Source organism: Apteryx rowi, unplaced genomic scaffold, assembly GCF_003343035.1.
Source record: "Apteryx rowi isolate R43461 unplaced genomic scaffold, aptRow1 scaffold_62, whole genome shotgun sequence".
Taxonomy (NCBI): domain Eukaryota; kingdom Metazoa; phylum Chordata; class Aves; order Apterygiformes; family Apterygidae; genus Apteryx; species Apteryx rowi.
Window position 1 is genome coordinate 2,713,547 of NW_020450894.1, and position 21,865 is coordinate 2,735,411.

At 39.9% G+C, this 21,865-nt stretch overlaps 1 protein-coding gene across 3 annotated transcripts in view; it reads left to right on the forward strand.

Annotated features, from left to right (window-relative positions):
- DGKI (diacylglycerol kinase iota) overlaps positions 1–21,865 on the forward strand; it is a 115,958-nt gene that overhangs the window by 40,720 nt on the left and 53,373 nt on the right. For 2 of the 3 annotated variants that reach the window (XM_026083890.1, XM_026083891.1), the window contains exons 14-19: positions 3,606–3,706; positions 4,253–4,258; positions 6,261–6,296; positions 10,195–10,206; positions 14,624–14,703; positions 16,557–16,601. In XM_026083890.1, coding sequence (XP_025939675.1) covers positions 3,606–3,706; positions 4,253–4,258; positions 6,261–6,296; positions 10,195–10,206; positions 14,624–14,703; positions 16,557–16,601 — 280 coding nt within the window. The remainder of the gene's footprint in view (positions 1–3,605; positions 3,707–4,252; positions 4,259–6,260; positions 6,297–10,194; positions 10,207–14,623; positions 14,704–16,556; positions 16,602–21,865) is intronic. The other variant, XM_026083889.1, reaches the window with a different exon arrangement.

Genomic DNA, 21,865 nt, shown 5'->3' on the forward strand with positions numbered 1-21,865 from the left:
ATTCCTGCCTCTGTCAGAGATTTTCTATGTGAATTTGGTCGCAACAATACTTTGATCACAAAATCTAACAGTGGAAAGGGTTGTGTGACTGGGACAGGCTCACAGGGTGATGTGGAAGGTGGGGAGAGACTCCCCTGCTCTGTCTCAAATGTTTCCCGCAGTAATGCATAGCTCGTCTCCAGTTGTCTGTATCTGGCACGCTCCTCTCCTGTCATGCACTAAGGGATGGGAGTAATGCCAGTGTGTGAAAGGAGAGGAAGGGGAATTGTGAGAGGGAAGTACTGAAGCCCTCGGAGCTTCAGTAAATCCCTCACACACAGCACAGAGGTACAAAAGTATATATACAAATACATCTCTTGCAGAGAAGGACTCCGGTAGATTGCAAGGGGAAAACCAGACCGGTGGAATATGATGGGCAGCTGGAGAACAGATATCCCTCGGGTCTCTGCTGTGGGAGATCAGAGGGGTAAAATCAAAGAGAACAAGGAGACAGGGATCTTCCATTAGGAATTCAACTTCCAGCTTACTTTAGGAAGATGTAAAGTACCTGTACAAAACTGGTTCTCCCTTGGGGAAGGAGAGCAGCAGTGGGCATCACAGCGCAGGGTCACAGCGTGAAAGGGAAGACCTGAGCTTCACACATGGATGAAAGAGAAGGGGAAGGAGTAAGTAAGATGTTTCCTCTTTGGAATGCAAACATTCCCTGTGCTGTGCTGAACAAGTCCTGCCCAGGGATATCAGTTTTTGGTCAGTTATTTTGAACTGGGAACGGGCTATTTTTACGCAGTTCCAATTTGGATTGCACCAAGACTTCAGTATGGCAGTTCAGATTTGGTCCTAGTTCTAGGAGAAATAACAGTTTGAGATAGTTTTTCGTTTGGGTTTGCACTTGGCTTAACTCGAGGGATAATGAGGACTGTAGTCCCTGAATGCTGATGCTGATTTTCACTGTCCAGCTGCTTTTTCAGATGATGAGATTTGGAGGTCTCAGAGCAGTGTCTGGTGGTTAGGTGTCCATATCACACAGAGATCCTTCATAACTCGTAATTCCTGTGAGGAGCATTCAGGGAAAAAAGGCCTGCTCTGATAGCATAGGGATTCTCAGCTGTCTTTGTAGTGTGTTCTGGTGTCACAACAGAAATAAGATGTTGCTGAAGTTTCCTGTCTCTGTTCACCCCCTTACCTCCCAGTTGAATTTGAAGAAGAGGAGGTCATTCATCACCAGTCGCTCCCTCAGACCTGCCAAATATCCCCAGGTTGTTAACCTGTGGGTTGGAAGACTGAGCTACTTTCATAATAACACGTGTTGGCAGAACATTATGGGAAAAGCAGCAACAACTTATTCTTGTACTGTACCAGTGTATAAAAGACTTCACTTTTCAGGGCTGTCAGTCTGTCATTCTCGTGAACTCTACTATGTGCAGTGAATTATTTTTTTCTCCCCTCAGACAAAGACTATGCAGTTACGTTGCTGTATTTTCTGACTTAAACAATTTCTTCTTTTGGCTGAAAATAAAATCCACCATGATTTTTACTTTTGAAACATGCATTTCATAGAATTTAGAAGGGAACATAATTCCTCAGACTGCCCTCTTCACTTCTCAGCCAGCAATCTGACATTAAACTTATCTTAAAAAAAAAAAAAGGGGGGGGGGAGGATGAGAGAGACTCAGTGTAATTGCATTCTTGTTCTACCTATGCACCTTACCCCCCACTTGCATGCGCTGATCTTCTGGTTGCTGTACAAGCTGTTGAGCCTGCAGGTGGGGAGCGCTGTTCTGTAGGATAACACAAACCAGCTGAGTTATAGAAGGTTGCCCCATGAAGCTGCGCTGGAAATTACTATACCAGACGTCTGCCAAACCAACCATAAAAGCTTACCTTGCATATGAACAGTTTCCTGACATCTCGGGGCACTTTGACAAAACAGTCCCTGTCAATCAGCACAGGAAAAACATTGGGCAGCCTATATGCTGCTAAGTACATCAGTTTTGCTGCTGCTATTAAGCATTTATGACTTCTTCTAAGCTGTTCTTCATGTGTTTTAGGGTTGTTTTCATCATTACTATAGAAATTCCTGTTCAGAACAGGAATGTCTTCAGTGCAGCTCTTTGCAGCGTGTTGACTTGCACTCCTATTATACAGGTACCCTCAATTCATTATCCTTTGTCACTTTTCAGGCAAAAAGGACTTGTACCAGACAAGCTTTTTTAACTGGGCTTCATTTCAATTCTTTTCATCTGTCCAGATGCAACAGAGCTGTTTATACCAACAGAATGAAAATATGCAATAAGCTAACTCTGGAATCCTTGCTAATTGCCATCTCAGTGGCTCTACCAAGAGATGGCCACAAAGCATGTTTTGTTAGCTCTGCAGTATGTTCAGGCCAAAAAGAAAATTGTTCACCTACTTAAAAAAAATTTTTTTTACATTTTTGAGGTGTATTTTATGCTGATTGGTTTTTAAACTAGCAATGCAAATGTAGGTTGGATACTTTAAAATTGACACTAAGAAAACAGCAAGTATTTATATGACTGTCAGTGCATAGTATTTTGACTTTTGTTTTACAGTGTGCATATTAGGTGTTCATAGCACTGACAAAGTTCTGTTACTAACTTGATTAAAAATGTCGTGGAAAATCAGCAGTCTTTGGAAGTTCAAAGTGAAGAATCTACTTGTAACTTGGCCAGGGGTCAGTTCTTACAGGACAGACGTTGGTTTATGTGTTTTCATACACAGCATATCTATCTCTTTTTACAGGTGGAAAATGCAAATGTGGCCATGTTAATTTACAAAGAATTCAGTAACTCTTACAAAATGAAATAGTAGGTTACTGTGAGATGGAAGCCAGCATGAAATCAACGCAAAGCTTTTAAGGACAACTTTCCATCAATTTTTGGACACTTAAATCTGTGGATAGGCACCCACTGAGAGTTTCAAAAGTACATAGTCAGTTGAGGTATCTAAATCTGACTGAAATCTTTAGAAATGGGGTACCTGTGCTGCTACTTGCTTTTGAAGGTCCTCCTGGGATCCATGTACTGGACTCTTTACTTTAGAAGTCCAGTTCTTAGCCACATTTCTGTTGGCTGTTCCTCAGAACAGCTGCTGAATGAGAATCCTCTACAGGTTAGGCTGGATGTTTGGATATCCATCTATGATGGATGGATGGATGCCCATGGATGTTCTGAGAGAATTCCCAGGAAAGCTGAGAATGGCACTATGATCTGAACCGGAGCTTGGCAGTTTGGTTGACTGTAATAGGGCTTCAGGGATGTACAAAAAGGCAAATAGGGATGGAGGAGGGATATCTATATAGAGATTAAAGAGTTCAGAAACAAACACCTTTGCAATTCCAGACTGTGCAGCCAGGGAGTGAGCTTCTTGATCATTCTTGTCATATAAGATGTAATGCCAATGTTGTTGTGAAGTCTGTAGTCATAATCTTGTAAAACTCAGTGATGGGCCTGTGAGGAGTTGGCCCAGTTTTGAAGAGGGTTGCTCTTTTTCTTTTTTCAGAGGAGATTAGAAGCACTTTGCGTCCTATTTTCTTTTTGCTCTTCCACAGAACACTTTGCCTAAGATTTTTTTTTCTTTTCTTGCAGTCCTCATTCCATCCCAGATCGCCTACGGATCAGAGTGAACAGAATTAATTTACAAGAATATGAGGGGCTACATTATGACAAAGAAAAGCTCCGGGAAGCTTGTAAGTTGGAAGAAGCAAGTTATAGCTGCTTTTGGTAGAATTTTCTGTATAGATCGTCAATTAACAAAAAGCCAGGATCAAGACATGTTGCATGAGTCATGTGTGGAGTGTATGTGTATCTATGCAAACACAGATACACATATAAAAATTCTCTCTATAAATGCTCTCTCTAGAAAGAGCATATATAGAGAAGATAGGTGTTTTCTTACTTAACTATGCCTTCTGTAAGTTGATATTATTTATTGTAAAATAAGTGTTTTTCACACTTTTTTATCAGTGGCTGTCTGTTGGTCCTACTGTTTTCAAGATTTTATAGTTAACACCAAATTTGAAACTGAGGGGAAAATAATGATTAATTTTATATCAAGAAGGTGCTCTGACCTTGAAGATGGTTCTTGCATAGGTGTGTTTACCTTGGGGAAACAAATCTGGCTTCACCAATCTCTTATTCTTTAATAGCCTTCAGTTTTCCACGTAGGAAAATAATCACTGTATTGTTTCCTCATGTAATGGTTTAATTGCCCCATTCAGGGGGTAAGCTAAAAGCAGTTAGTTGCACTGACAACACTGCTGACTATGATCCATGCTGAGAAATGGAGTCCCTTTCCTTAGTCACACATGGAGTCATTAATCAATGAGGGACATGGCTGCTTGTGATAACAGTTTAATAGAGTCTTGTTCATGCATCTGGCTCACTATTCATATTAAATTATAAGCATGACTGTTTGTTGTGTAACAAAGCTTCAGTTCCCTTTTTAATACAGAGCGCTCTGGTAATTACAGGATGACAATCCTTTTAATTGGTTTGCTTATCTTACTGTTGGAAGATAGTTATGCTATTTCACTTTCACCCCTCCAGTCCTACCCCTCCTAACTCTGTGTTCGCCATCTCGCTTTCCAACAAAAGAACTGAGATGGCTTGAATTTTGATATAGGTTCTGACAGCCTTCTCCAAATTTTCTGTTAAGAGATTTCAGCCATAATTAAAGCAATCTGAGTTTTCATCACTGGACCGAGGAGAATTATAACAGGATGAGGATTATGATTCTTTGGAGAGAATTGGTTTCAATTTAAAGTTGAGAGTTTGACTTTGAGTAGACTTACGGCCATCTTGAACATGCGTCTATCTAACCCCGTCAAAAACGGTCTGGCTCCTTTGTTTGTTATTCCTCTGCCACAGTCTTTTCCCTTTGCATTTGAAGAGAATGATCCATACCCACCAGAGTATATTTTTTGTGTGTATGTGTACAATATATTATAACATCCTTAAGAGCCACTTTCATGTTCTGACAAAGGTACACAACGTTTTACACTACAACTGTAAATAGATATTTATGTTGTTGTCACCTGATTTGGATTTAGATTATACATGTGTTTGGTCACTTGATGGATGTGTGCTTAAGTGGTTTTCATTTCAAAAAGATGTTTGCCAACCAAAAGCTAAAATGGCACTTTCAGGAACTGGCAGGCCATTTTCAGTAAGACCCTTTTTGTCTCTTTTTCAAGTTGCTGCATGGCCAGCCTGATAATATAACATAGCTGGTTGCTATGTTATTCTGCCAAAATTCTTTCATCAAGTTGCTTTTCCTCTCTGCCCTCCTCTACCTCTCTCAGTAATAATTGTACTTCAGTGTTTTTACACTAAAATACGAGAAAGCAAAAGAAATCCCCATCAACCTAAAACAGATCACAAGAGATACGTCACCTTACCCTTTGCAGTTTTTAGGAAACTCCTGTATAAGGACACAACTTAAGCATTCACCAAAGGTCATCAACCTTGTACTTCTCTGGACAAAAACTTAAGTGCCTTCCATCACAATTGTCCAACCTTTCATTTATTGGAGGCTGATCTTGATTTGAAGACTTTTAGCTGATCCTAACTATGGCTGAAGAAAAGTATATATGAGAAGACAGGTGTTCTCTGAACAGCCAGAAATCAAACTGTTTTAAATATTCTAGGCAACTCCCTGGATTCCATGAAGTAAAAAATGGAAAATTATTGTGCTTCACTGAGCATGAGACTAGCATCCCAGTTTCTCTGTGGCTTACTGCAAGATGCTTACCTCTCCTAGAAACTGATAAGTAGCTAGTCAACAAGCTGCATGGTGATACTAGAGACCTACACAACTTGAGTTTTTTATAAGGAAGGAAGCTGGAAAATCAGTTAGATATTCCTTTTAGAAAGAGCAGATAGTCCTTTTAATGGCATTTCTGACATAGATGATTGCATACATATCAAAGGGTTTTCTGATGGCAGCTCCAAGGGTCCCTGCCTGCCTTCCTGGCTCTATCATATGCTTAATAACTCTGTGAAATAAGTGTGTTGTCTCAGTCCTCATCAGTAAATCTTTTCGCAGAGCATTGTCACTAAAAGTTACCTGCCTAAAGAAGTGGGGAAGGGGAAAGGGAGGGTCAAGTGGGCGAATCAGGCAGGAGATGTGACTCTTCTTTCCTAATCACCAAGGTGATTATAATGGGGGGGGAGGGGGGAAGGGGAGGGGGCAGGGAGGAAATTTGACATTACTTTCCCATACAAAATAAATCACCATGGCAGGTGAATGGTTGAAATTTTGCAAGTGTGAATTAAAAAGTTAATTCCTGTACACCAGCAAAATAAAAACACTTGTAGAATGGATCCTGTTACAATAGTATTTCTGCAAGGCATATTACCATAAGTGAGGTTAGCTTCCTTCAGCACAATTGTAACTCTCAGGTGCATGTATGTCTCATTTGATGCTCACAAGAGACTCAATTTATATATTTGCCAAGGCTTTGGCAGAATACCTACAGCTTAGTTCCAGAATACTATCCTTACTGTACATTCTCTACCCACACTGACTTAAAGCACTTTTATCTCCTGAATTTTTTGGAAAACCAGACAAAATCCTGTGGCAATCAGAACAAAAAAAGGAATCCCATTAATAACAACTCATGTTATTACTCCTGAAGGAGCAGTGCAAAGAAACTGTTATGATTTTTGCCTGTGACATGTCTCCATGATAGAGTTTTGAAAGATCTGACATTAGTGTAATAATCTGGATCACTTTAAATTACAGTAAATACATTTCACTCTCCTTGTTTGCCTGAAACACTGATTTGATTCTATCTGCAGCTTCATCTAAAATTGCAGTTTCCCGACATCTAACAACTCATCATACAAACTGTTCCATGAAGATTAATCTTCACTCTGCTGGAGGTAGACACCTCATTTTGAAAACCTTCTGAGCAATTAAAGAATGTCATTTTGCCCTCTGAAGGGCACGACCATCTTAGCCCATTCTCCTTCTGTTGCTCTCTGTTTTTCTTGTCACAGCAGCTGGCATTTAACCAAGACACTGTTTCTTAATTGTCTCTTTCTTTCCTCCCCTATACTCTTTCTCCTTCATTCTTTCTTCTGTCAGCATCTCAGTATTGTCTCTGGGATGACTGATGTTATAGGGGATGCTTATTGATCCTTCAGTGAGGAGGGGTGAAGGCTTCCATGCACTCTCTTGGGAAAGGGATATATGTTGGACATTTTAGATACATTGTAATGCTATTAGTTGCTGCAGATATCATCATCTTTTAACACCTCCCTATACACATCCCAAGCAGTTGTCACCCTGGCCACCAGCTTCAGCTTTTTCAGTCTGGTATAATGGTTGTACCTTATGTGACCATGACTTAGACTATCATATTCAACCAGTGAATTGGATTGATGTTTCTAGGTGGGCAGAACAGAATTCTCTCTCCCTCCCTCCCTGCATATCATCTGTGCACTCTTTCTAACTTCCTGTGAGTGCAGGAGAGTGTGGGCCAGAGCAGCATTGTGGGGGAACAGTTGAGTTGTTTTTAAAATAACAAAACTTTTCTGTTTCTGACTCCCTGTTTTCCCCTTCCCACTGTTACTAATTCCAGACAATGGAGGTATGCACAGGAATTAACCCTCCCCCCCAAAACAACAACAACCACCCCACTAAGGAGTCCTTGTCCCTTCCTTGTACCTCCTAGCACTATTGTAGATTTGCACCATGAAGATGGAGGGGTGAATTAGCTCACCAGGAGCAGTAGCTGCATTGCTTTTTTTTAATGGAATCTGTCAGTTCATACTGCCCTTTGCTTGTTGTTTTGTATGCTTTAGCCCTGGAGATCCAATCTTAGTTTGCTCAAGCACCACATGATTAAGAGGGAATCTCACCCTACCCCAGCACTGGCAGTATCAGAAATAGCTCTCAGATCCATGACAGCTGTGTCTCCCACCCCACCGCCTTCTCACATGAGGCAGCTGCTCCTTATCTCCTCTGAAACAAAACAGCATGCTAGATTAAAGAGCAACTTTTGAAGAAAATTTATTTCCATGTGTGTAACAATTGAACTATCTACAAACCAGCAGTCTTTTTCTTTCCAGCCTCCTTACTGTGTGTGTGTGTTTGTGTGTGTGTAGGGGGGTAACATTATTTGAAGTTAACCTCAGGTTCTTCTCTCTCTCTCTCTCCCTCTCCCTCTAAGTAACCTGCCTGATTGTATCTAGCAAGATTTCTTTATTGCATATGTCCCTGCCTTCAGTTTCTGTGGTTTATCTGAGGGTTTGGGTCATTTGAGGATTTTTTATCAAGTACCTGGAGCGACAAGCTTTTGAGTCATCTCAGATGAGCACTATATATACAGAGATACTGTTGCGTCCTTGTACCAGTGATGTACTTATCACAGTTTGAGAATCCCTGGTCCCTGAAATTTGTTCTGATACTATAAAGCTCAGGGATATGGTGAGTGAAGTTAATTTGGAGACTATTCCACATGATTTTGAGCAAGTAGTTTAATAAGAAAAGGTCGACAGTGAGGAATTTACATCCTGAATATCTCTAATACAAAGGGCATAGGGAAGTGGAGGACCTCCTGCTTTTTGTTGTCTTTGATGGGCAAAGCCTGAGTTAATAGATGGAGTCAGGACAGGGGTAATTAGCCACTGAAGGAAATGTGCTCACATTGAGAGGCAACTTCCATCTGGATGGAGTTAGGTGGGATGGATTGTTTAGCTAAAAGCCTGCTCTTACATCCTGTGAAGGAGGCACCAGTGTTCAATTATTTGGCAGGGGGTCTCTTAGGGAACATGGTGGCTTTTCTATAAAAGCCCTATAAAAGGCAGAGCGCCTACAGCCTGTCTTTAAATTTCACACTGTTTAAAAGTCACTATCTTGCTCTGGTGGTTTTGCTTTCTCAAGGTCTGTTGTATAGGCATTAGATAATTCATGCATTTTCTCTCATAGTGGTCTAATAAGATCTGAAACTGAGAGGGTCAAATGGATTGCTTAAGGTCACCCAGCAAGATGGTAACCAAGCCAAGAGGATTAGAAGTCAGCAGTGATTTAAATACTGAAAACTCTGCTGCCTCTGAGCTCCCAGATTTTCATGCTGCTGTATACAGATATAAACCACCGAAAATGTTTGTAACAGAAACAGAAATGACAAAAACAAGGAGGAAGTTGCCAATGGCATTGTTTGTCTCAAAGGAGATATCTCTTTTGCCTTTTGATGGATGAGACCTTGTGGGCCTTGTCCAGAGCACAGTGAATTATATTTCTCTCTTTCTTCCTCTCTGTATCTAATTCATACACCCACACACACACATGCACACACATATACATGTTCAAAGAACAGGATGACACAGACACAGGAATCCAAAAGAAGAAAAATAGGATGCAATTAGATAATTAAAAGCAGTAGTACAATGAATGCGCACAACAGAGTTGAAATAAGTCAGTTTAATCCTGGCTTTTCCTAACTTTGTAGTCATAATAACATTTGTTCAACAGAGGATGTCATTGCCTGGCTTAAAATAAATAAATAAAAGTACATCCAAACCATTGAAATCCCTTCTCATGGCCACAAGTTGACTCCACAAAGGGTATATTTAGATCCAACACGCAGTCCTCTGCTTTTTCAGCTAGTGGGATAACAGCCATCTGTAAGGTTGTCATCTCCTCTCAACTAGAAGAGATGGGCAGTATTGCAACAGATTTCATAAATATATATTGACGTCAGAAGAGTGGAGAGATACAGGAATATTAAGTTCAATTCCAAACTTTCAAGGAAAGCATGCTGTAGTTTGGCTTTATGGTATAGACTTTTCTGTCAGGTGTTTCTGTGCATTACTCCACTTCTGCCTCTTCCTTTCCTACCTATCCCTTTTCTGGTTTAATTTCTTCTAACTTTTCATTCCTGTTCTTCCCCCTCTGGCTATTCCATCCCACTCACATTTTTCCTGCCCATCTTAGTCTGTTTCTCCAGATCTCACAGCTCAGGCTCCTCCTCTTTTCCTTAATCCCAAACCCTTTCTCATTGTTTAGCCAGATTTGTTCTTTCGGGTCTTAGTCCCAATTTCCCTTCCCTACCAGACTCTGTTCCCAGCTCTTCATAGTTTTCTTGCCATAACCTGCTCCCCTTTTCTGGTATTTGGGACAAGTTCACTCTTCATTTGACTCGAGGCAGCTTCTTCCTTTGTGTGGCAGAGTCCTGGGGAGGTCACTGGGAGCTTGGGAGGGATGACCTCCCTCTCAAATGTGCGCTGTTTTACTCTGAAAAAAACATTGTGTTTTATCTCCTGACCAATGAGTATTTTATAACTGGACCACTAGCTTTCAGAAGACTAGCAGCCAACCAGCCCAACAACCTAAGGGGGCTTAGTTTTTGTCAGTATAATAAACAGAAGGGATCTGAAGAGACATGGGGCTTATACTTCTTAAGAGAAGTGTTTTATACAAACCCGGTCAGATTAAAACCATACTAGAAAGGCTAAACCTCTTAATGTGTCTGAATACTTTAGAATTCTCTCTCAAGGTTTCTGAGAATTTACTGCGATTATTTGGTCCATCACATTTCTAATATCACTGGAAACCCCTCAGGAAAATGACATCCTTATAACATCTTCAGTAGTGAGGATGCTTTATTTGCTACATTAAACATTTACGGCCCACTGTCTAATCTCCCCAATCCCCTGAGGTATGTCAGACTCGGAATGAGTTTTTCTGGCATTCACATCTACCTTAATGATCTGTCTTGAGGCTGTTTTGTTTGGGATTTGAGTGGGTTAATCATGGTCTTTAGATCACAAATTGAATCCTTTCATAACAATAAATGGAGAAGTTAATTGAATTTTATTTTTTCTTGATGGTGTAATATGCAGTATGTTCAGGCTTCTTTCATTTCTGTCCTCAATACCATTAAAGAGCTCACTAGCTTTAGGTATTCAACATAATGGACAGTTAATAGGTGGAAGATCTCATCCTTGCTTATAACTTCCACAGCTAATTTTGTGAGGACTTTGGAAATCGCTAATAATCTTGCAGTCAATTAGAGCATCAGGCTAGCCCTATTGCTGCACCTAGCCCACTCTCCTCCTGCTGATACTTGATTTCAGTGAGCATTGCTAAGAACAAAAAGCTTTCTGCAGTACTGGTTCAGAATATGAAACAACTCTCTGCCAGTCTAATCTCCTGGGGTTCTTATACTGCTGCTCATCACTGCAGCATTAGAATCCATATCCACAGCTCCCCAGACAAATTTCTTTTCATCGTTCAAGGAGCACAAAGAACCTGGGAGCTGGATGCAAGCAGCCAGAAGAGTAGGTGCCTCAGGAGAAAAATTTCTGGTACTTGAATGCCGTGGCTTGGCTCTTGAGCTGAGACTATCCCTTATTTTTGGCATATTTCCAAGCGTGGATATATCTGTATTTTACAGGAGTGGACAGTGTGTGTGTGTATGGGAAAGCTGCTCTACAGTGCCTGTGGTCTTAATGTGTGCAAGTCTTTAATCTTCTTTTCCTATCTCTCACCTGTACACGTCTAGTAATCACTTCATCTTGCAGAACCATTCTGTACTCTCCAGCTCCTCATCCCCACAGGGCTATTCAGAAAAGGTAGAAGCCCCTTTATACCTGAATGAAAATGTCCACAACAACATTTAATGCCATGCACGCTATGCACACTGACTTTACGCCTTTTACTAATTTGTCATAACTTACTTCATTTTGCCCTCATCACATAGTATTGTATTTAGAACAAGCAACAGTCCAGTCATTTCAATCCCATTATCAGTCAGTAAATATTTGCTTTTGTTTTCAATCAGCAATCATTGTGAAGCATTTTGAAAATCTTGGCTGCATGGTGCATTGTGCATACTTACTGTGGTTTATAATATGAATGAGAGCATTTTTCTTGCCAAAGGTCAAGTGGGTCTCAAAAAAACTTTGGCAGGTGACACTTTAACATACACTATAGTGTTATCCAGTAATAATGTAAAAGGTCTCAAGTGACCACGAACTGTATGAGATGGAACCATCTGAGATGTGCCTCAGGTACCCTTAGCTAACCATTGACCCATAAAGCTATAGATTATGCTACTTCAGGATTTCCATGTAGCAAAAGTCACACATCTGATTTTAAGGACAAAGTCACCCAGCCCAGGTTTCCAAACTTGTTCTTTTTTGACCACACCGAATCGATGGGACGTAATTTAAGTAAACCTATGAATTCTGATATTTTTTTCACTCGTGTAGATAAGGCCCAGAAATGTGATTGCTAAACTATCTATTGCCTATTAGTCTTTTCAGACATTTTGGTGGATTTCTTTAGAATTTCAGACATCCATAAAGTCTGTCTGCTCTGGGTCCTCAGAAATTATGTCAGTTAATGATTTCAGTTCTGTGTTAGCTGCATTGTCTCAGCAGGTCAAACCTGCGGTCCCCATTAAATGCATGTATTCCTTCATCACAGAAGGAATTCAGTAGAAAAGAAATAGAAACTGTAAAAAAAATGGCATTTTATGAACCAGTGGCATAGCTCCCTAGTGCTCTGCAGCTGTTGGAGGTGTAGTCATGTCTGTTGTGATTCACTTTTTAGTGCTATAAAAAACTTAACAAATAGTCCTTTCAGTAAGGGCTGCAGAGGGATCTACAGAATTGAAACTAGATAGCCATTCAGTATGCTTTACAAAGAGCTTGAGGGTCTCCTGTCAAAGTGGGTTAAGCAATAATAAACACTAAGCAACAAAAATCAGTGGAAACCTAGCGACTGACTCCTCCCTGTTCCGCTGCCTTGTCTCACAATCTCTGTTTTGTAATGAAAAAGCCTTATGGGTCGCAATGAGCAGCGATCCCTTCTGGCTGTTCTGAAAATGAGCAGGTGGATTGGGATCGCGATTGGATGTCGGTGTTGCTTCAGAAGTGTGAGCTTCTCCTTTCTTCCCTAGTCTTCCTGCCTCTCCCTTCTTATTTTCTCATTTCTTCCTCTCCCTTCTCTTTCCTGCTTCTGGTCTCCCCAGGTTCATAGCTGTTCTGCTGTTTGAACTACCTTCAGAGCATGATGTTGGCAGCACAGCTGATGGACTCCCAGCGCCCTGGGTTGGCCTCTGAGGCCCATACTGACTTTGGCTACAGCTGGTGCTCCCCTACTTTCCTCCCTGAGGCTACTAAATTTCTCTTTATGCTTCTAGCCTCGATGGACCACAATAATATGAGCTCCAGAGACATTCATCTTTATTTCTTGTCACTGTCTTGTTCCCTTAAGTTATGAGAATAAAGAGCTTCTCAGTAGATAAATATTTCAGGGTCCCTCTTAATCAACTTCTTCTGAATGACAGGAGGGGCTGCAGTTGGTTTTTCTATTTATCTCTGTACTGTCAGTGACTTTATGTTGCTCCTTGTTATCCAGTTAACAAAATGGTTTATGACGTTCATATTCTGCTCTCCTGGAATATTTTGTATGAGTATTTAAATCTCTTTCCTGCTGCTTTCTTGCTGCTTCATTATTTTTTGGGGCATTTTTCTACTAAAGACCCTCTAGGGAGAAAGAAACTTTATTCACTGATTCTGTCTTAGAAATTCAGGTACTCAAGATTTTTCTTATTTGTTTCTTTTATATTTAATGAGATCTTAGTAGGTAGCTTTCTTGGTACCTTAATTGTAGGCTTACACATGCTTTTTCTCTCATTTGATCTTTTGGGGTTTTATGGCTCTAAGAACAGAATGGTTATGGAAAACTAAATCCCCTATTATTAAAAATGCAGCCTTCAGCTGAGGGGAATTATTTGCTCCATTTTTACAAGCTCTTTTGCTATTTTTTTCCCAAAGAAAATAGGGAGATGTTTTGTGAATTCTGTGTGTGTATGGAACAAAGTCTGTTTCATTTAAAAGCTGCCTTGCATCAAAATAACATACTGCTGGACAGTTTTCTCCCAAATATGGCTGTGATTGCAGGGATACCCTTTAACTATGGTTGCTCACTTTGGAGGGACAAAGTTGAAGCTGATCACTTATTTTTCCTTTTTTCTATAAATCCTATTATAAAATGGAGCTAAGTGATGTCACTGTTTCATTTTGTTGGATTTTTTTTTCCTGCTAAAATAAGTAAAGACATAATTATAAAATAGTTATCTTCCATAACTTTATGTCAAGAAATCAAGAAGCTCAGGCTGGAAAACAGAAGCAGCCCTATAGTTTCATATTAGTCAATGCAGTTTCATAACAGGGCTACCATGGGAAAAAAAGTAACCCCCAAATATATGGTGAAAAATATACTTGAAAAATAAAATAGTGCTCTTTAATTTCAATGCCCAAATGTATTCCCCTGAACTCTTGTTCTGGGGTATGTTCCTTTCCTTGCATTAATGTAATTGATATTGACATCAGATAATGAAATGCACAATCTAGCAGAAGCTGCTTTAGCTCTTTGAGAATGAATAACAGTTGAAAACCAGAAGCTCTGATAATTACTAATGGGTGAAACTGATGATGAATAATATGTCCTTGCCTTTAAGTGACTCTTAAAATTTAGATAGCAGAAAGCTTCAGTGATGACGAATGAAAAAAAGCATATTGTAAATCTTCTTTTAAAGTTAAGAGAATTCAGTCAAGGAGTTTTTTCTATCTTTTTGCTTGCCCAGCCATTCCCTTAGGAATTATAGTTGTACGAGGAGACTGTGACTTGGAGACCTGTCGTATGTACATTGACCGTCTACAAGAGGTGAGTTTTTGTGAATTCAGATGTCACTTGTTAATCCTTGTTATGCTTTTTCCAAGTCTGAGTGCATAGATCTAATAGTTATTAAGTGTTGCAATTTGTCTACTACTGAAAACAAAACTTTGCAGTGAAGTATGATACAGTAATAAAAGCAGGAGTAGCACTGAACAATATTTGCTAGACGGGAAATGAGAAATCACCCTGAATCCATTTTAAATGATAAGAAAATTGACATAGATGGCTGTGTTTACTTATCCTTGAATTTGAACAGTATACCAGGACTCTCCGTAAGCCTTGCTGAAATTATACAAATTTCTAAGCAAAATAGTGATTGGAAACTCTGCTATGTAAGGATAAACATTGTGGTGCTGGAGTGAGTCTATTTATGCAAATGGAATTCTGTAATACTGTCATGGAGTAATCTGATACACCAATAAGCATGACAAGTATGAACTAGGTATTTCCAAAAGCATGTACTCATGCAGCTAATAATGATTTGCTCTCACTGTCTTGAACAATTTTCCTCATGAGAGTTTATTCTACAATACAGTCTGGGAGATGGAGTCTCCAAATACCCCATTAGACATTACCTGAATAATTTTAAATTTGTATGTATTTAGTGATAAAACGGATGGATTTTTATTAGTATAATACCTCCCACTGGTTTTTACCCTTTTACTGATATCTTTCAGCAACATTTACAAATGTGGGGACAGTACATAGGTTTCTAAATAGATGGCTCAGTTTACACAAGAGCTAAAAGCCTCATCCATCCCCTTAAACTTTTTGGGAGCTACTCGCTTCCCTGTGGTTTGGAAACTCTGCCACTTACAGCCTTAATGTGGGCCTTAGTATCTGACTACAGGCTTTTGCATTTTTGCATTTCAGCCAGGACTCCCTTCATCAAATGAATTTCTGAACATTCAGACCCAATGTGTGGGTGTTATCAGATAGAATTTCATATTGTAAGGTGACATATATTTGAGGCATGTGGTTATAGAAACTTACAAAGAAAAAATTTGAATGATGTTCTCAGCAGGTTACAAATGTGGTCTCGGATGAGTACAGACAGTTTAACCCCTCCAGTATAGGGTAGAGAATAGTTGTACAGTACAGCCCTGGGAGAAGCTGGGCTAGACCTTCTGGTTGAGTTACCCTTAGCAGTTGTGGGGGAACTGTGTTTTTGCAACCTTTTATAGGGTTTGTACTACCTCCTTTGCTTGATTTGGCTTGGACTCACTTGCTGGGAATGGAGGTGCCAAGGCTTTCTGCACTCTGCCTACTTGCATGCCAGCTGGCAAACTATAGTCTGTAGGCCAGGCTTTTTGATCGGCTATGGCATGATCTAAAGCTATTTGACAAAATCTCTGTTAAAATTAACTAGATACCTTAACCTGCTAAAGTGTGGTCATTTTGATATGTCCTCTTTTCTGACATTAGGTTGACTTAAAACAGGAAGAACTACCAGTGATTTTCTTGAATGTATTAATTACTCAGAAATATTTGCCAAAAAGATTTATGGCTTTTAGCTTCTTTGCTATCACTTTGTTGCCAATAGTCTAAAATTTTTTCATGGTACAAACAAGTCCCTGATATGGAAAGATCCATTAATATATACTCCTTCTTAGTTTTAAAAACTGGGTTTTTTTGGACTAAGTGCTTGCAAGTCTAAACTTTAAGGTAGCTTTCCATGAGTATTCGGTGGTATTCAATTAATATACTTTAAAACACTAAGAAATATTTGCAAAATTATTTTATCATGTTTACCTGACTGCTTTGCATAGTAATAATACAAACAGCTCTTATATTGCTTTGAATTTCTTTGGTCATTGGCATGTCTTTCATTCTCATACTAGGACCTACAGTCAGTAGCTTCTACTACACAGAGAGTTCATTACCAGGTAAGATAAACTTTCCTTTTAATAAGTGCAGAATGAAGACAGACTTAACAACATGGACTGCACTCTTTGTATTTGAACTCAGACTCTTCTTTTTGTTAGAATACACATTAGATGAATTTCTGAATATCATTCACTCTCAAATGTTGGAGATTCATTCTGATTTCCCTGGGACAATCCTTATCCTTGCAAACCCTATAGAATTGTCTTTGAAATTAGCACAGCATGATGGTATAAGTAGTATTACAACAGTAGTGCCTTGTGTCTTGAAGTGAATGAAAAATGTGTCCTGCAGGACAAATGACAAAGTAAGTTTCTTTTTCTGAGAAACTGAGCAATAACACATTATATTGCATAGCTGTAGTAACAAAGCCTATTACTGAGTAAAAAGATGTGCTAACAGGCCTAGCCTGTAAATAATTCTGTGACCTACCTCTACTTTAACATAATCTTCAGAGCGTTTTTTTAATCCATCCTGTGCAGAAACTTGTCTTTTGTACATGACAGAGAGGTTCTACTTCTGTTCACAAGTAAAATGGCTGTTTTTTAAAACTGGGCTCTTTGTGCCTTTTATAACTATATTCTACAATTTGTAGAATACAGAACTTGGTTTTACTGTTGGAAGTAGTGTTCAAGAACACATACTGCTTGCTGTCCATTGCACTGTACAGTGCTCAAATTGGGTGTAAGCTAACTCAAACTGTACTGACTACTGAGCTAATTTGATATTAGAGATTTGATACAAGTAATGGTCAGTTGAGACAGTGCCCAGGAATATGAGATTCAATCTTGCATGGTGTTGATAGCCTCTTCCTAGATTTAACAACACAAATCTTGTTGGAATTAGCAGGAATGAATTCACCGAGGAAACACTGAGCGATCTGACTGATAGGAACCCATTGTGCTGAAATTGCAAATCATTTCTTGAGTCTTAATGGTTACCTGGGTGATGCAGGATTCCAGTTTGACAAGATGGCCTGTAAATGCCCTGAACCGAGGAAGACACTAAGAGGAAATGCAAATTTGGCATATTTTTCAGAAGTTATCTTCTTCATGCCAGCTCGTGGTTTGTTTGCTTTTCCCTGTCCAATTGTAACCTCATACTCTTGACAATTGTATCAATCACAGCCGTGGAACTGAGTTTTAGAGCAGTGTTAGTGTCTAGTGAATTGGCTAATAAAACAGCATGTATTATTCTGTTCCGCTCATTATAAATTAACCTAAGTGACTGCTGACTGCTTCATGCATAGGAAACTGCCCGAGGTAAAATGAAAAACTAAGTCTGTGCACGTGGGGAGGGCCAAAACGGTATGAAAAGTCAGAAATCCTATACTATACTCTACAGTTACAGCAGTATTTAAATTAATTGTCTGGCTGTCTCCTCTAGTGCATATCAGTGTGAAATCTCTAACATACTGTCAATATTTTATGATGTTAGGTTTTGAATGTACCCCCCTCTGCGTTTTGACTTCAGTAGTTGTTTTTCCTGGATTCTTCAAATGTTGGTATATTCTCAGTGGGTTGTTTCTACAGGCTGTCTTGTTAGGTTAATTTGAGGGTTATTCCATGTTTGTTGGCATCCCACTATAAATTACAGAAAGGGAAAAAACAGGGGGTAAAGGGCATGAGTAAAGTGCTTCACTTGATGGAACAGTCGTCTTATCTCACTAATAAGGTGTCATGGGCACTTTTTAGATCTCATAAACACAGTTCTCTTGCATGATTCCTCTGCAGCTCAAGACAGGGAGAATCAGCAGAAACAGTATCAGCAAGCCCAGGTGCAAATTAGAAAAATGGTGCTAGAGTTGTTTTTCATTCTGTTTTGTTTCTCTAACAAGTTTAATGGATATAATGTCATGCTTGCGGGACTGAGACTTCCCAAGCTAGTTCTGCTGTTGAACTATAGTGAAATCTTGGCAGGAGCATATGCTATTTGTGATTTGTGTTTACATTTACCAGAATTATCCCTCTCTTCATTTTCCCAGCATTATGTCCTCTTTTAGGTCTAAGATTTTTACTCATATCGTCTCCTCTCTATACCACCTACCATTTTAATATATACCATTAACTTTGGATATTTTATTCTTTTTGTACTCTGCATCCTAGTCCTCACATTTCCTCCAATAGTGGGGTAAATAGTAAGATGCATAAAGCTCTGTGCATATGCTTACATATATATTAGCAAATCCAGTGGATTTCAGAAAACACTTGTTTCTCTCACCTCAGCTGCCACACAAATAGACCTAAGCATCCCACAACTCCATAAACTCACATTAGGGGAAGACACAGCTTGACTATTATTTCCTGCCCTGAATATCTAGGAGGCACCAGAAGACCAAGGCTGACTCAGGCCTAGGGATCCAAGGTTCTAGGCAGTTTGTGTCTTGTGTATTTCAAATCTGATGCTTGAACCACTGAGATATGCCGTTTGGCCCCTATAAGCAGAAATAGTTTACGTTATGGCATTTTGTGTTGCCTTCTTCAGTCATCCTGTAATGCACAGAGATTAGAGACAAAACCTGTACATGAGTGCAAGGTTTATGTGCTCAAGTAAAATCCACATGTCTAAGTATGGGAGAGAACTGAGACTGTTTTATTTTTGTGGGGGTGTCTATAGATGCCATCATGCATTTGAAGAAGGTGGTTTTTTTTTTTTTTTTTTTTAGTCAAGCAAAGTCTATAACTTGCTGCAGTAACATTTCAGACAAGATCTGTTGCCAGGACTATAGCAAAGTACCAAATTCTAGGGCACTGAGGCACCACATGAGTTGTCTGGAGCAGTCTTTGCTTTTCCATCCTGGATGACCAGAGAGGAAAGCCAATAACAGATGGTTCCAGTCATACCCAGGGGCAGAAGCTAATAAGATGAATCTTGCAAAAGCTGGCATGATACTAGATGAAATTGTTAACAACTTGTAGCAGCATCATGCCAGGCACTAAAATGCATTCACCTGGTTGAGAAATCAGACAGTCCATCAAAATGCAAAACACTGATCATCATCACAGCTGGTTTTAAACAACACCTAGCGCATGCAGGCATCCTGCTGACCAGGAATCTAGGGAAGCCAAAAATTGTGTGTATGTGTACCATATAAAGATGACCTCATTTCTTCTCAGAGGGCTGAGAAAGTGTCAGATACTTTTTTGTGCATCAAAGAGCAATGTGTACTGTCTCTTGACATGTGAGGGTATTATTTGGTCTGTAATCAATCTGGAAATTGTTTTATCCAGTCAGACCAAAATGACAACTTCCTTCAGCATTATCTGAGATTTTCCCCAGGTTGAAGAAAGCAGCCTGCTTCTTCCCCGCAGTCTTACTGACTCATGTCTGTGCAGCCTGGGGAATTGAACAGATGAAACACCAATTTTTCTGTGGATACATTCTTTATTTTTTTCCTAACTTTCTCCGACACATGGCTACCCATATAAGAAATGATTTGGAAATATGTCAGACTTGCAAAACAATAAGACAAATTGCTGGGAAAAAACTATTATTTCTAGGTTTCTTTAATGCTGTAAACACTAGGCAGTAAAAGCAGAGGAAAATATATAAGAAACATCAAACTTTGAAGTGTCTGTATGAATGTTCCAGGTGTGTTGGAAGTGCATGATGTACTGCAAGCATTCATTTTTCACTTTGCCTTGGTGTTTCTGCACCTTCCCTTTTCTTGCATACAGAGTAACCCCACTTCCTCTTTCAAACCATGTGCATGGTGCCAGCTGCCTGAGGGAACGGCTTGGTCTTGTGGCACTTGGAATCTCTTACTTGGGTCACCAAGACTTTCTGAAAGGTCTGCTATAGTTCAGGCTGAAGTGGTGACTTTGACGCAAGAGCTGCTGGGTAGATTTCCGTGATATGTTAGGGGTTAAACAATCATAGCCCTGTTGTCCCTTCTAGCTGAAAACCCATGCTTCTTTGAAGTCTCTTTGGAACTCACTCTCTCAGCCAGCCTCTACTGTTTGGTGCTGGTCTTTTAGACAACAAATCACCTGATGCAGCTGTACAGTTCCCAATATTAAAATTGTTTGTCCTGCATTCTGCAGTCAGGGAAGGTGCCAGGCTATTGTGTGATGTTCTGACAAGTCCCAGTGAGAAAACATTGTATCCTGGTCCATTTTCACCACTCTATGTCCATATTATAAATGTATGTGCATTATACACATTATAAATATATGTTCAGTATACATTATTCATATCTTATGCTTTCCATGAGAGCAATACTTTCCCCAAAGGTACCTTTCCTCCCTATTGCTTCTGTGGTTTGCTTTCTTGCCTTGTGCTTTGGTCCACCCCTCCACAGTTTGGTGGCTTAAGGAGGAGCTAGAAGTGTTGATTAAGCTTAAGCATTATTCTTGAGCCAGTATGTGCCCAAATTGACATAATTTGCAGGCCTGCTGATTTTACCACTTAAGATGTAGGTAGGGATAGAATCTGGCTCTATAGACATTTGGGTGGGTGCTCATGATCCATTCTGTTGTGTTTTGTCCTGTGCAAATCAATTTGTGTTTAAATGTTGTGTTCCATTGGCTTTAGGAAGTTGGCTGGCCATCCACTGGCACCATGGCACAGAGCCATGACCACAGTCTGCTTTATGAGATCCATTTTGCCCCTGCAGCTCAGTGAGAGCTGAAAAAGCAAGGGCCAGCCTGTTTGACTCCTTGCTGAGTACAGGTGAGGAAGAAGGCCTTTGGTCCTCCCCAGTCATTTGGCTCAGTTGCTGAAGTAATGTTCTCTGGCTCCCAAGGAGCAGGCTTCTTTGGCCAGACTGGGAACAAGTTGACATAGGATGACTGCTTGCCTGGACAGTGGTGGTCCCCAAACCTGTGCGCTCTCTGTTCTGGATGCAGAGAACATGCTCTTTTTACGCTTATGTGCCTGGGCCTGGTGTGTCCCAAACACAAAGCGAGCAATTGCTCTGAGTGGCAGACTGAGAGAGGTGGAAAACAGTGTAAAAATACTAAGCTAAATTAAAGGAAGGTGTTGGAGACACAAGAAACAAACATAATAATTACAGTTTATGGCTGATGTTTATTCCTGGTGTGTATCTTTGACCTTTGCTTTCACCTCTCTCTGTTCCTCTGTCTCCACAAATAAGGGGGACTGTAGACAACTGTGAAGGGTGTTTTTGATGGAAAGCTTTTTGGTATGGCTGAGCTGAAGGGAAGAGGATAGCCGAAGATGTGGCTGAAGCTAACCACATCAGTTTGCTGTCTTTTATATTACAGTAAAACCCTGATGTCTATGAGGAACAAATCCAGTGGTTTTG